Source organism: Ammospiza caudacuta, chromosome 6 (assembly GCF_027887145.1).
Source record: "Ammospiza caudacuta isolate bAmmCau1 chromosome 6, bAmmCau1.pri, whole genome shotgun sequence".
Taxonomy (NCBI): Eukaryota; Metazoa; Chordata; class Aves; order Passeriformes; family Passerellidae; genus Ammospiza; species Ammospiza caudacuta.
The window spans coordinates 33562421-33574851 of record NC_080598.1 but is presented as its reverse complement, the minus strand read 5'-3'; the positions used below and the strand labels follow the sequence as shown (position 1 = coordinate 33574851).

Here is a 12431-nt window from a genome sequence, read left to right as displayed (position 1 = left end):
CATTACATATCTTATTAATTAAAATTCACTAAATCACTTTGTACATATGTTTCATGATATGTGTCTAAAAATATCCTGTCCAACCTGAAGAAATAATTCTCACTTGACTTGTGTAAAGCAGAGTGTTCCAAGGAGACTGACTGAGTGTTTCTGGTTTTATAGCTGCTGAATCCTGAGGATGACCTCTTGCCAGGCAAGATTCGGGATAGTAACCGTTCAACTCTGCTAGCTACAATCCAAGAGCACGGCTATCCAACAATCAACCTGGGAATTGTGGGTGATAAGTAAGTACCACATGTTAGTAAAGATGTCACTTCATATTCATGTGATGCACTTTATGGCATCCATGGGAAAAAGAAATACCAGAGAAAATGTCACTCATTACAAATGTCACAGTGTTGTGACAAGGCACATCTTGGAGAAAGTATTTCATCCTTTTCATTATAGCAAGAAATAAGTCTATTTTAATATTAGGTCAAATCTTTTGAAAAATAGTATTTAATGGTGTTTAATTTGTTTTGCATTCTGTTTGTTGAAACAGATGATCTATTTCCTGTTGCAAATTGAATTTTTTGTTGCAGTATCCTTCCAAGCAGTATACTTAAAACACATAAGGGGAGACAGTTCTACAGCAGCTACACTTTTTTCTGGTCAAATAAAGGGAGAAGGAAAGTTTCTCTCAGAGTTTATTTTCCATGACAAAATTGATTTAGACTATACAATTTTGTCATATTCTGAGTAATTCTCTTTTGAGGAAGGACCCACTGCTGCATATTGGCCATCATTTCCAGAAATATGTGAAAGAATTTTTTTTTTTTTTTTAACTTTAGTGATCTTTACTTTGATTGCCCCAGAGTAGCACCCTACTGATCAGTCTTTCTGTTCATCTGATAGTGATTGCTCCTTGTTTCCCAGTGGTAGTGAAGTGACATCTCTTGAGAGCTCTGGGATAAGTGATTGAAGTGTTCAGCTTTCTGTCCTTCCCAAGACTGGGCAGTGACTGCTATCCATGGCTTGAGTTTCTCAGCATAATGTATTTCCTCAATGTATTGAGACCTGGAGGCTTTGAAAGGTCTTTCTTGCTTTTCAGTTGGGGTATCAAACCAAGTGACAGACTTGGTTTGACAGGGAGTTGTTCAGGTCATCCCAGTGGGTAATTAAAAGTAAAAATAAAAAAAATAAAAAAAAAAAAAAAAAGAAAAGCAGATAAGCAGATGACAAGGTCCCAGTCAGGGACTAAAAGGAATCCAACCAGGTTACTATTACAGAGCAGGTAATTTCAAACCAGTCTTCCCTAAAGCAGTATTCAATACAAAACATGATTAGGTTGACGGAAAGTGTATGAATGGGCCAGCCACTGCATGGTTTTGCAATAATTAAACCAACTTGCATGGTGGCTGCAGGAAATGCAGTTGAGTTTGAAGTACTCATACAGGGAATGTGACATCACAGTTGTGATCTTAGGGAAGGCAAACCCTTCTGGATACTCTCACTGCATCCAGGTATCCCTTTTTGCTTCTCTAACCTAACAAAACACCACAAATACCACTGCATTTCCAACCAGCAAGAGATACCCAGCCCTCCTGCCCATGAATGCTTCCAGTTTCAGGTGGTGGTGTCATACAAACTCATGAGGCTCTTCTTTCCAGGAGTGGTATCTAAATGAGATAGCTAAGTTGCTCCTGGATCACTGGAGCTTTCTATATTATAAGGACATTTTTAAACTGTAAACATAAGTAGAAAAGTTTTCAAATGAAACTATGATATCCAGAGATCAGGTTCTAGATTTGTGTAGCTAGGAAAAAAGAAAACAGCCACAAAAAGTCTCTTACCTCCTGGGAGTCATCTCTGTGTAAAGGGATTGTCAGGGGTTTTCTTCAGCAAAATACTGTAGGTGGAACTTTTTACCAGCTGCAGGAGCAAAAGTAACAGCTAATGTTACCAACATTATTGTCAATGCATCTTACATCCTGTGTTACCAATGGCTTTATCCAGTGGAAAAGGTGCTTTCCCTGGTAGTCTCCCCTGGAAAATAAGCGTGTAAAGCTTGTTTGTTCTTTATGGCTTTGTCCTAATCAAATAGCTATTGTCTCAACTTTGCTGTAAAGTTAACACTATCAAAAGTTTAAAAAGGTTAAAAATGTTTAACTTAAGGTCATTGTGTGAAACTGTAGCTATGCACTCCATTGCCTTCAGGAATTGTTTCTGTGACCTCCTAGGCATGGAGAGTCTGTGAAGATAAATAATTTTGAAAGCTCTCAGTAATAAACAGCAAACAGCTTTAGAACATAGAATCATTTAAGTTGGAAAAGACTTTAGGATCATGAAGTCTAACCAGCATTGCCAAGTCCACAAATAAACCATGTCCCCAGGCACCACACCTACGTGTCTTTTAAACACCTCCAGGGGTAGAAACTCCATCACTTCCCTGGACAGCCTGTTACAATGCTTGAAGGACCTTTCAGAGAAGAAATTTTTCCTGATATCCAATCTAAATCTCCCATGCTGCAACTTGAGGCCATTTCTTTTTATCCTATCACAAGTTTCTTGAGAGAAGAGACTGATGCCCGCCAGGCTATACCCTCCTTTCAGGTGGCTGTAGAGAGTGATAAGGTCTCCCCTGCACCTCTTTTTCTCCAGGCCGAACAATTCCAGGTCCCTCAGACACTCCTCATCAGATGTGTGCCCCAGATCCTTCAACAGCTTCATTGCTCTTCTTTGGAATTTCTTTCTTGCAGTGAGTGGGATTTAAGGGCCAAGAGAACTTTTTGCTTTTCTATATTTTTTACAAATGTATTTTATGACCTGTTTTTACTAGTCAGATGCTAGCTGAACACCAGGCAGCAAACCAATATATCAGTCTAAGGAAGTGCCTGCAGCTTTGCTTTCAGTTATGTGAGCGGTGGATTCTTTTGAATCTTAGCTACTAAAATGATCTCTGAGTCTTGAGATAGCATTACCTTGGCAAAGGTAGTAACAGTTCTTTTTAAATGTTTGGTTTTCTTCTTTTTTCTGTTTCATGCTAACAAAGCAGCTTCTGCAGAGGTAGTTACTTTAGCTCATAGAATAGAAAAAATGAGCTGAGTGTACTTTGCAGTAACTATTGAAAGAATAATTCAGCACTGTTGACTTAGCTAAGAATCTTCTCCACCAGATATCAGGACTCAGTCCTAGCAAGTTTTCTGCCATTCTTCCACACTCACATGCCCAATCCTTTTCTTTACAGCAAAATGCACCAGCAGTTCTGTTTCACTCAAAAGGAAAATCTGATTGTATACATCAGTTTGATAAGAAGTATGGTGTTATTTCATTACGTAATAAAGCTAACAGAGTGTTGCCCATACAAATATTTCAGTGGACTAACATATTTTTGCACTAACATGACTGATTTGATGGAGTACTGTGACACTTGAACAAATGCAGGAGAAAGATGTTACAAAGGGTCCAATTTTGACACTTGAGTTAGTATGTTTGTAGAAGAGAGGAACAAGCCTTCACTGTCTGTTTTATGGTTTACTGAAGTTAAACCATAGATTATGTGTGTTTGTGTGTGCTCATATATATGTGTATTTTGTGTGTATAATATGTATCCAGACTTTGAAAAACAAAAAGATTTTATATGCCTGCAATATCTACTGGTGTAGTAAAAATACTGGCAAACATACTTTTCAGAAGGAAAAGTTGAAAACTTGTACTTTTTTTTTTTTTACTGTATCATGGTATATATTTCTTCCTTCCCATACTTTAGATTTAGATGCTTGTTTTCCTTTTTCCTTTTTTCAAAACAAATTTCATGGGGTAAATTTTGCTTCATTTTACTGGGAGTATCACTTTCTGTGCACCATAAGCACTAATGGAGTGGGAGACAGAAGATAATAGGGAGCACAGTTGAGTATTACAGTTGCTGTAATGGCTCAGGTTTCTAACAACCATGGAAATCCTCTTCAATCATATTTGCAGTTCTAATATTCAAGCATAAAAAAATTTTTAGAGTATTATTTGCAAAGACAAATTTAGAGGTTATTTCTATCTATAATTTAAGCATGCAAATCACTCAGAGATTTTTAGGTAAAAAATTAGCTTGTCCAGCTGCTTTAAAGCCCAGGATTGTGATACATGTAAACACAGAGAATGTGAAAAGATGGGAAAGCACACTGAATGTCTGGGTTTCTGAAGAGTAGTTAGAAGCATTTTTAAAATGCCTTTGCATATTAATCATACATGAAGTTACATTTTGAACTGACCACTCAAGTCTGACTTAGGCTAAAGTTGCGCTTTCATTTTAAACTAATATTATATTTCTTTTGCAAGCATTTTAATAATTTCTGAGATTGTCACCATCATTTCTGTTCTCATAAATTGTATATATCAAACAATATTCAAAATAAAAAACAGCCATTCCAAAACCTATAGATAAAGTTTACAGTTGAAATCCTAGAAGAAAGCAATAGGAGAAAGCAACAGACCTGGGAATGTGATACAGCTGAAGTTAGGTCTGGCCAGAAGCCAAAATTTTCTCTATTTGTGTTCTTAGCACGTAAAAGCCCAGCTGTTTCAAAAGCACACATCTCTGAGTAGAAATGGAAGATAAATCCATTTCCAGAGCTACTGCAAACACAAGAAACAAATGCAAAGCTAAGGAAAGGAAGAACCCTTCTGATACTGTTGTTACTGTTGTGTCTTACATTTCTGAATCTCAGACACACTTGCTAGAAGTTAGAAAAACGACTGGCCAGTTAAAATTGGTATTCTAATGTACTTTTCAATGTTGCCTCCTAATAACAAGACCAAGTTAAAAAGGCTTTCATTTGCGTTGCTTATCTTATAGTTTATGAATTTATTTGGTTTTTTGGAAACCAATGATAAGAATAAGTTGCATATCTGATCTGATCTGTAGAAGTCTAATTGTCAGGATATTTTTGTGTCTGATTATTTCATTTGTGTTGTTTTTTGTATTCCATTGTTTAAAGTGTAAAGTTTATCCCTAGCAAAATCTGCTGCAGTATGGGCCTCTGTTTTACAAAGTGGTCTTCAGCTTTGACAGCTTTTCTCCTATGAAAGACTTATTAGGCTTGCTAAGGAATTTTGATCATGTATGTAATGAATTCAATTTCCTCTGTTTTTACCTTTGTTTACATGAGTGCATTTTCCCCTTCTCTGCATTCTTTTCCCTATTTTCTAATTCCCTTATAATTTTTCTCAGAGGCATGTATAATATTTAGTTGCTTCCAAGAGCATTTTCATTTATGAATCTGTGATTTCACAGTGGAGAAAGAGTCTCTCTCTTTAGCAGAAAAATTCAGGAAATTCATATTATTTCATCACTTGCTTGAAAGATTTATCTGAACAGTTATTAAATCAGCAGTTTATGAGAGCTTTTCTACATGGGAAGTGTTTAGTCTCTTATTTGTTTACCTTTCCTTTTTGACATACTATTAGACATAGAGCTCCTAAATGACAGGTAAACCTATTAAAAATCACCCTTGCTGTTGTAACAGCATTACTCTGTGATATCCCTAAAATAAAAGCTTTGATAGGTAGATACTGAAATCTTACTGAAGGATTTAGTCAGCTTCAATTTTAAGTTTGTCATCCCAAAAAAAGGTTTAAATCTTTTGTATTTGTGAGGCTTGCATGTAATTACTACTGTTATAATATAGGTGGAACATCTGGAGTGGAGGGAGGAGAGGGAAGAAACTGTTCCAACTCCAAAATTTCTCATGCAATATCAGCCTGATATATATCATCATACGAGTTGGAATATGAGTTATGGGCAAAATCCAGGCACAGAATCCTGGTCTTTCCCTGCTCCAGCTTAATGCCAGCTTGGGTAAAAGCAAATATACTGTGAACCAAATTAGTAGTAGTAGTAGGATCATTTAACAAATGGCTGCAAGAAAATGCACGTTAGAGAAAAGACAGTACATTAAATGTCACAATATTAGGTTTTACTAAAGTGACTTCACTTCCAGTTCTACTCACAAAATGATATTGTTATAAATTTTGATCATAGCCTAATGAATGCAGGAACACAGAGTCATGGTTTGAAGGTGATTCAGATGTAGATGTCCTCTCCTTCCTTGTGCCCTGTCAAGAATATTCTCCTTTTCAAGCAGAAATGTTTAATATCGGTCACAACTACTCTTGATAATCATTAGGGAAATCTTCAGATAAGTTGTCTTATTGACAAGTCATCTCATCTAATGCACATCTTCCAAAACCACAAAGGAATGTCTCAGCCTAAACAAAGGTGAAAAAAGAACTTGTGAAATGGGACAGTGGAAGTCCTAGGGAGTCTTCTGTACCAATAGGAAACTACATAGTGTGACAGGTAATAAAATTTCATGCTGTAGAGGTGACTGGTGCAAAGCTAATGCACAGCAGTGTGTCATTCTCCTAACTGTGTTCAACACAAGCATGGGCTCCTTCCTGAATTAGCATGTTTAGAATCACAGCTCAGTAGTAGCACATGACAGTAAAGAGCAGATAATAAAGAGGACAGAACACTTTGAAAATCCTATCTTTGAAAACAGAGAGAATCTATTTGTTTGAGGAAAATAAAAATTACTATTTTTATGGTCTATTTTTGAGGCTTAAGTTAACAATTTTAAAAGTCCTTAAAGAGATAAGTTCTATTTTCAAGAGAATTTCAGCTTCTAGAGGCCAAAGTATCCTTCACTTAAATGACTTTCAACCTTCTTAATGCCTAGAGCATATACGGGAATTTGAGTTTCAAAGTCACTGAGAAATTTTTGAGGCTTGAGATTTTACTAATATCCTAGAAGAAAGCAATGAAAACTAATAAAGGCAGTAGATACAGAGCAGCCAAAGAGGTGGTGAACACTGAAGATGGCTCACTGTGTCAGTGATAGGAATCACTTACAGAACTGGGTTAAGTAATATTTGGCTGTTAATACAGCCAAATATGAATTCATCTATAGAGGAGTAAAGAATATAAGTAAAATTTACAGGCTGGAGGTTTATATCCTAAGAAGTAAAGATTTAAGGAAACATTTGTGAATAATCTAAATACAAGTTCTAGCACATATGTATATATATATATATATATATATATATAAAAGAGCTAATCTCCTCTAGAATTAGAAGATGAAATTTGCCCTCACCTTTGTATTCCCAGGACAAGGACCATTAAATTTCTTCAGTGGTTAAAAGATGGACTGAGTACTAAAGTAATACCAGAACTCAGGCTGTTTAGTCCAACAGATATTCTTACAAGATCACTTGATTACCTTCCAGTAATACTGAGCCACATGGAGAACAAACTTACTAAGCTTTCTATTTCAGCAGCAATGCCTATGTATTCAAGTTAGACTGATTCAGAGTGTAAGTAAAGCATAATTTTAACAGTGATAGTAATTAGTTATTAGGAAACTAAATCAAATGCTTTGATATTTATATCAAAGTGAGATTGCATATTTATTTACAATTCCAACAGAAGCGAGTTCAGGGAGGTTCTCACACTATTTTAAATACTAAATCATAAAAAAAAAGTGAGTTATTTCTCCTGGTTGCAAATAATCTCTTAAGTATTATTTCAGAAAATTAAATTAATTTTTATGTTATTCTAATGGACAATACATAGTAGAAGCACAAAATCAGAAGACTAGTACCAGCAGAAATTACACAACAGAGCTTAGCATCGTGCTGGAAAAGATTTTGGATTGTTGAGACTGCTGTCTGTAACATTGGTGGTTAAACCAGAATCTGAGATCATTCATGAAATCTCGAAGTCTTTTGTGTGTCACTTCATGACACAGGTACCCTGTTTTGAGAAACAGAGATTGACTTTGTTACTCTGGCAATGAATGGAAGAGAAAATGAGAGACTGAAGCCATTTTAGGAAATGGCTTTCTTGGGAAGCCTGTCAGAAAGAAATGGACATCTAAACTTTTAACCTGAATACTTTGAATATTTTTCCATCTCTTCCTATCAACATTAGTATGCATTCAATCTTCCAGACTCTCTTTATGAACTATGAGGAGAAACATGGTGGGGATTTACAAGGTGACAAAAGAGGATTTTAGATTTCAGTGTTAGAAGCGACTTTGGGCATGTGTAACAGTAGTGTAGGGACATTGGCCCAGTCTTCTTCTCACATTCCCCAGTCAGACAGGACATGAGTGTCTGCAGCACAGAAATGATCTTTGAAAAGCCAGACTGAAGCCACCTTGTGCAGGCTCAGCTGGCCATGGACTGGGGAGGGAGGTTGACTTTGTTGTTGTTAACTGTCTAGCCAGCTGATATGGAGAAATGGCTCAAGAGTCACACAGTGATGACTGATGTCATGGTCCATTTCAATCATGAATATCTGATTTCAGGGTTTTTTAAAAGGTATATTTATAAATCTTCGTGTCTAATGAAGATTTTTTAGCATTTAATTGGCCTACATTTAAGAGTATAAAAACATCATTTCTATTGATTTCATATTCCTTTTACAAAGGACACTATCTAAAAATAGTTTTTTCACAGCAAAACTGACTTGGAAGAAATATATGTGAAAGGTAATGCTGCTTTCATAATTGGGAATTCATAACAAATCATTAATTGTTTTAAATAAGGTCTTGATAGGAGTAACTTTCTCAGTTTTGGACATTTTTTCTAATCCTGCTTCTTGTAGCAGGGTATGAAGCTTCTCATGAATGAAGTGGCATCTTTATTGACTATGGAGTTATAAAATTAGGATAATTACAGCTCTTTCCCCCCGGTGACAGTTATTATGCCTTGAGACCTATTTCCTGAATAAGAAGCTAAAAGTGTGAGTAAAAATGTTTCAATGGGGCCCATCTCCAAATATTTTCCCATTATCTGTGATCCTCCTTCCAAAACGTCAAGTTAACACTTCATTTTGCTTTGTTTTGAAGTCAAGAGTAAAGAAGTTTCTCCATAGACACTGCAAGGAAAGATCAACCATGCTTTGCTGGCATGTCCAGTTGAGCCTAAATCCTTCCATAACTTTACTCTTCATTTCTTGGGAGAAGCCCATCCGAACAGTAAGGAAAAGATGTTCCTGTGCGCTCCCTTTCTCTCCCATTGGCTGGCCATGCAAAGAGGAAGCATTTCCCATGGTGATATTGAATATCTAGAGCCACCAAGGGGGACACAGCTGGGCACAGAGTTTCCCTTTGACCCCAGGAGACTCTCTCCTTCCCTGGCTCGTTATTATACCCCTTCTGCTTCCTTTACCCTCAGGAAGCCAGATGTTTTTAAAGAAGAAGGGACACAGAGCTTCCAGAACACTGCGGAGACAGGCCTACCAGATTGGTGAGCACTGTTTTTGAACCACTTGGGACGGTGAGGCACGTGCATGCTCACAGGCCAGGTGTCTGTCAGGGCAGAGCTTGGAGCACAATTCCTACCAACCTTGGCCTACAGGAGCAGATGGTCTGTTACTCTCTCCATTAAGTAGCACTGCCTTTTCAGTTAAGTTCTTACGCACCAGCGCACTGTAGACTTACATGGCTCCACAACATTGCTAAAATGAAAATGTTTACATTACTCATCAGTAGCAGCAAACATCTTTATCCATCAAGGTTTTTCCCTTTTAAAAACTGAGCCAATTAGGAAAAGTCCTGCTTGAAGGTAGTAGTGGCATCCAGGGAAGTCACTGCTGTGATTCTTCAGTTGTAACAGGAGTTGGACCTCAGTGATCCTTGTGGGGCCCTTCCAACTCAGGATGTTCTGTGAGTCTGGGATACTGCATACTTGGTTTTCCACTTTTCTAAAGCAAGCTAACTGAAACATTCAGAAAATCTCTAAACTATGCACTATGCATTTTTTCCAAAATACATATGCAATTATATACTATGTCTTACTTAGGGAGATGATTTAATAATAGAGATTAATTTTGAGAACTTGCCCTTTAACACAGACAGGCTTAAGGAGCAGGAGTGATGACAGAGGGAGAACAAGCCACCTGTCATTTTCTCTATTAACAAACAGAAATAATGAGTTTCTATAGTTTTGTTCACGTAGGAAATAAAAATAGGTAGAAAAGGAATGAAAATCCTATTGAAGACTGTACCTGAAAACTTCACATATGAGGATCCTCACTAGGGTAAATGGGCCCATTTTTGTAAGAAAAAGTTGGAGGATTGGGTTATAGCTTAATGTTTGCATACTGAAAAACAAAACAAATTGCTGTTCTCGTGACTAAGTCAATCTATCCCTGGCTTTCAAAAAACTGGTTCTTGTTTAGCAATTAGTTATTCATGCTGAAGCCAGGTTGTTATAAATCTAGGTTTTTATCATGTAATGGACTAAATCTTTAGCTATACTATACATCCAAAAAATTTATGAGAGTCTGTTCTATTTAAAACATTTTAAATTAATGTGAAGAATGTGATACAGACTGTCTGCTTTATCTGAAATTACTTACAAGATGAAATCTACCAGCAGGTGATGGACTTGGAATTCCTCATACAAGTCAGTTCACAACCCATTGCTACTGCATAAAGCATTAAACAAGCTTTAGTCTCTTCTAGGCAGTGTGAGAGAAAGCACCAACAAAAACCAACCCCTAGAATAAGTCTTCCTACCCAAAGCATGAGCAATAAAAAAATGCTTCTGCTTCCAGAGCAGGAGAAAAGGCAATGGGCATTTTGTTATGTTTAAATCATCTTTGTGCTTGAAGGAATATGGTCCAGTATTGTAGAGACAAATGAAGTTCTAGTTCCTTCCACTAACTAGCAGCTGTCAAAAAAATTAAGTTGCTGGTCTCAAACAGGATAAGTTTCTCAGTTCCTTCTCTTCATTTATTTCTAACACTGTAGTTTACTCTTCATGGAGAATTTTAATTTTTTTTAGGAAACAAAAATCAATGCTATATTTCATTTGGTATTTTCTAAAAAATAACGGCTTGTTTTAGGACACAGCTGATGTCAGAGAATCTTTTTATATTGTCTCTAACCTGTGGCTTCCCAATCATTTTTGTTCTGAAGACAGACATTTTTCCGAGTGATTAAGTTATGATTCTGTAAGGGCTGAAGCTTCCTAGAGAAAGCCTTCATTGTAACTGCTTCATTGTGAGGCATTGCTTTTAGGGACTGCCTTTCTACCTGTCCTAGAGACATCCAGACTGTAGATCAATAGCAGTTACACCAGTTTACAGGGGTAAACAGAATTAAATAATTTTAAATTCCTTTTAAATTTATTGAAAATTTACTCTTACAGTGGAAGCTAAAGTAAAATGAAAAGGTAAGAAATTCTGTGATTACAATGCCATTTCACTATGTGTCAGATTTGGTGATATTATTTGCTAAATGTAAACAACTGGCACTAATTACATCCATCATATCTTTTATTTTCAGTTGTGTCAGTATAAGCCAATTCTCATTTCATGAGTGCTCTAAATGAAACAATTGCAAAACCACAGTTGCCCTTCAGACTCACCAGTGCGCTGAAAAAGTGAAAACTTTTCAGTGACTCCATATTGACTCACTTCCTTTGTAAGAAGGAAGATAAAATAAAAATCTTTACCTGTGTAATCCCATCCAATTTCTTAGAAAAACTAATGGATTTCTGGTAAGTGTACTGATAAGGTTCATTATCTTCAGCCAGCAAAAATAGCCAGGAATAGTTTTTTAATTAGTGGAAACTGGCAGTTCTCAGGCTGCTTCTTACACTCAAAGGACACACACTATACTGGATTTAGAGAGAATTTAGTGCTCAAGAGTCAGTATAATGGCACAGCAACTGAAGACAGCTGTTATCAAAGCTTTGGTCTTGTTCTTTTAGCATTTATGGAAAAAATTACAATTCACCCTGAAATGCTTGCAGCAGACAAGGATGTGCTCGAGGCCCCTTCATGCAGGAAAGTGCCCACAGTGCATAAGCACCTGGCTTCTATGCATGAGACTTTTTCCTGTAGCACTCCCATGGCTATCTGTTTTTCTGACCTCTCTGATGTTTTTGTCATTCTGGCATAAATATGAGTGGGAATCTTCTGAAGCAGATCAAGGAAACAGTGGAAGAAAATCTATTATCATCCTGATATAGAAAAAAAATATTGAAGGCATTAGACAGCTCTTATGGTTACTTCAGCAAAAAGTTGAAGACCTCTAATTGAAGGCCTCTAACCAAAATCCCTAAAAGTTCATACATGTAACATTTATATTTGCAGCAGCAATCAAAGGAACAGCAAAAAGTACCAAAGACAGATTCTTTAATATTTCTGTTAAATAGAAAAAACTTACATAGTTATGTCAAACAAGCCAAAAGCTGCTGTAATTATTCCAGCTTTCTTCACAAGCTGGCCTATTTTCCTAGGGAGAACATACTGCATCTGTTCAGAGTGATCCAGGGAAATACCACAGAAGGTAAAAGGAAGATACATTATGAGAACATGATGAAATACACTTAAGAATTTTGAAACAAATACAGTTTCAGAAGTGTGTCCATATGTTACTGCATAC

General features: G+C 36.6%; 1 protein-coding gene across 24 annotated transcripts in view; it reads left to right on the top strand.

The window, feature by feature from the left end:
- Positions 1-12431, top strand: part of GPHN (gephyrin) — a 268916-nt gene that overhangs the window by 240301 nt on the left and 16184 nt on the right. For 12 of the 24 annotated variants that reach the window (XM_058807892.1, XM_058807893.1, XM_058807888.1 and 9 more), the window contains 2 exons: positions 163-284; positions 9211-9282. In XM_058807892.1, the coding sequence (XP_058663875.1) occupies positions 163-284; positions 9211-9282 (194 nt within the window). The remainder of the gene's footprint in view (positions 1-162; positions 285-9210; positions 9283-12431) is intronic. The other 12 variants (XM_058807902.1, XM_058807900.1, XM_058807898.1 and 9 more) reach the window with 1 other exon arrangement.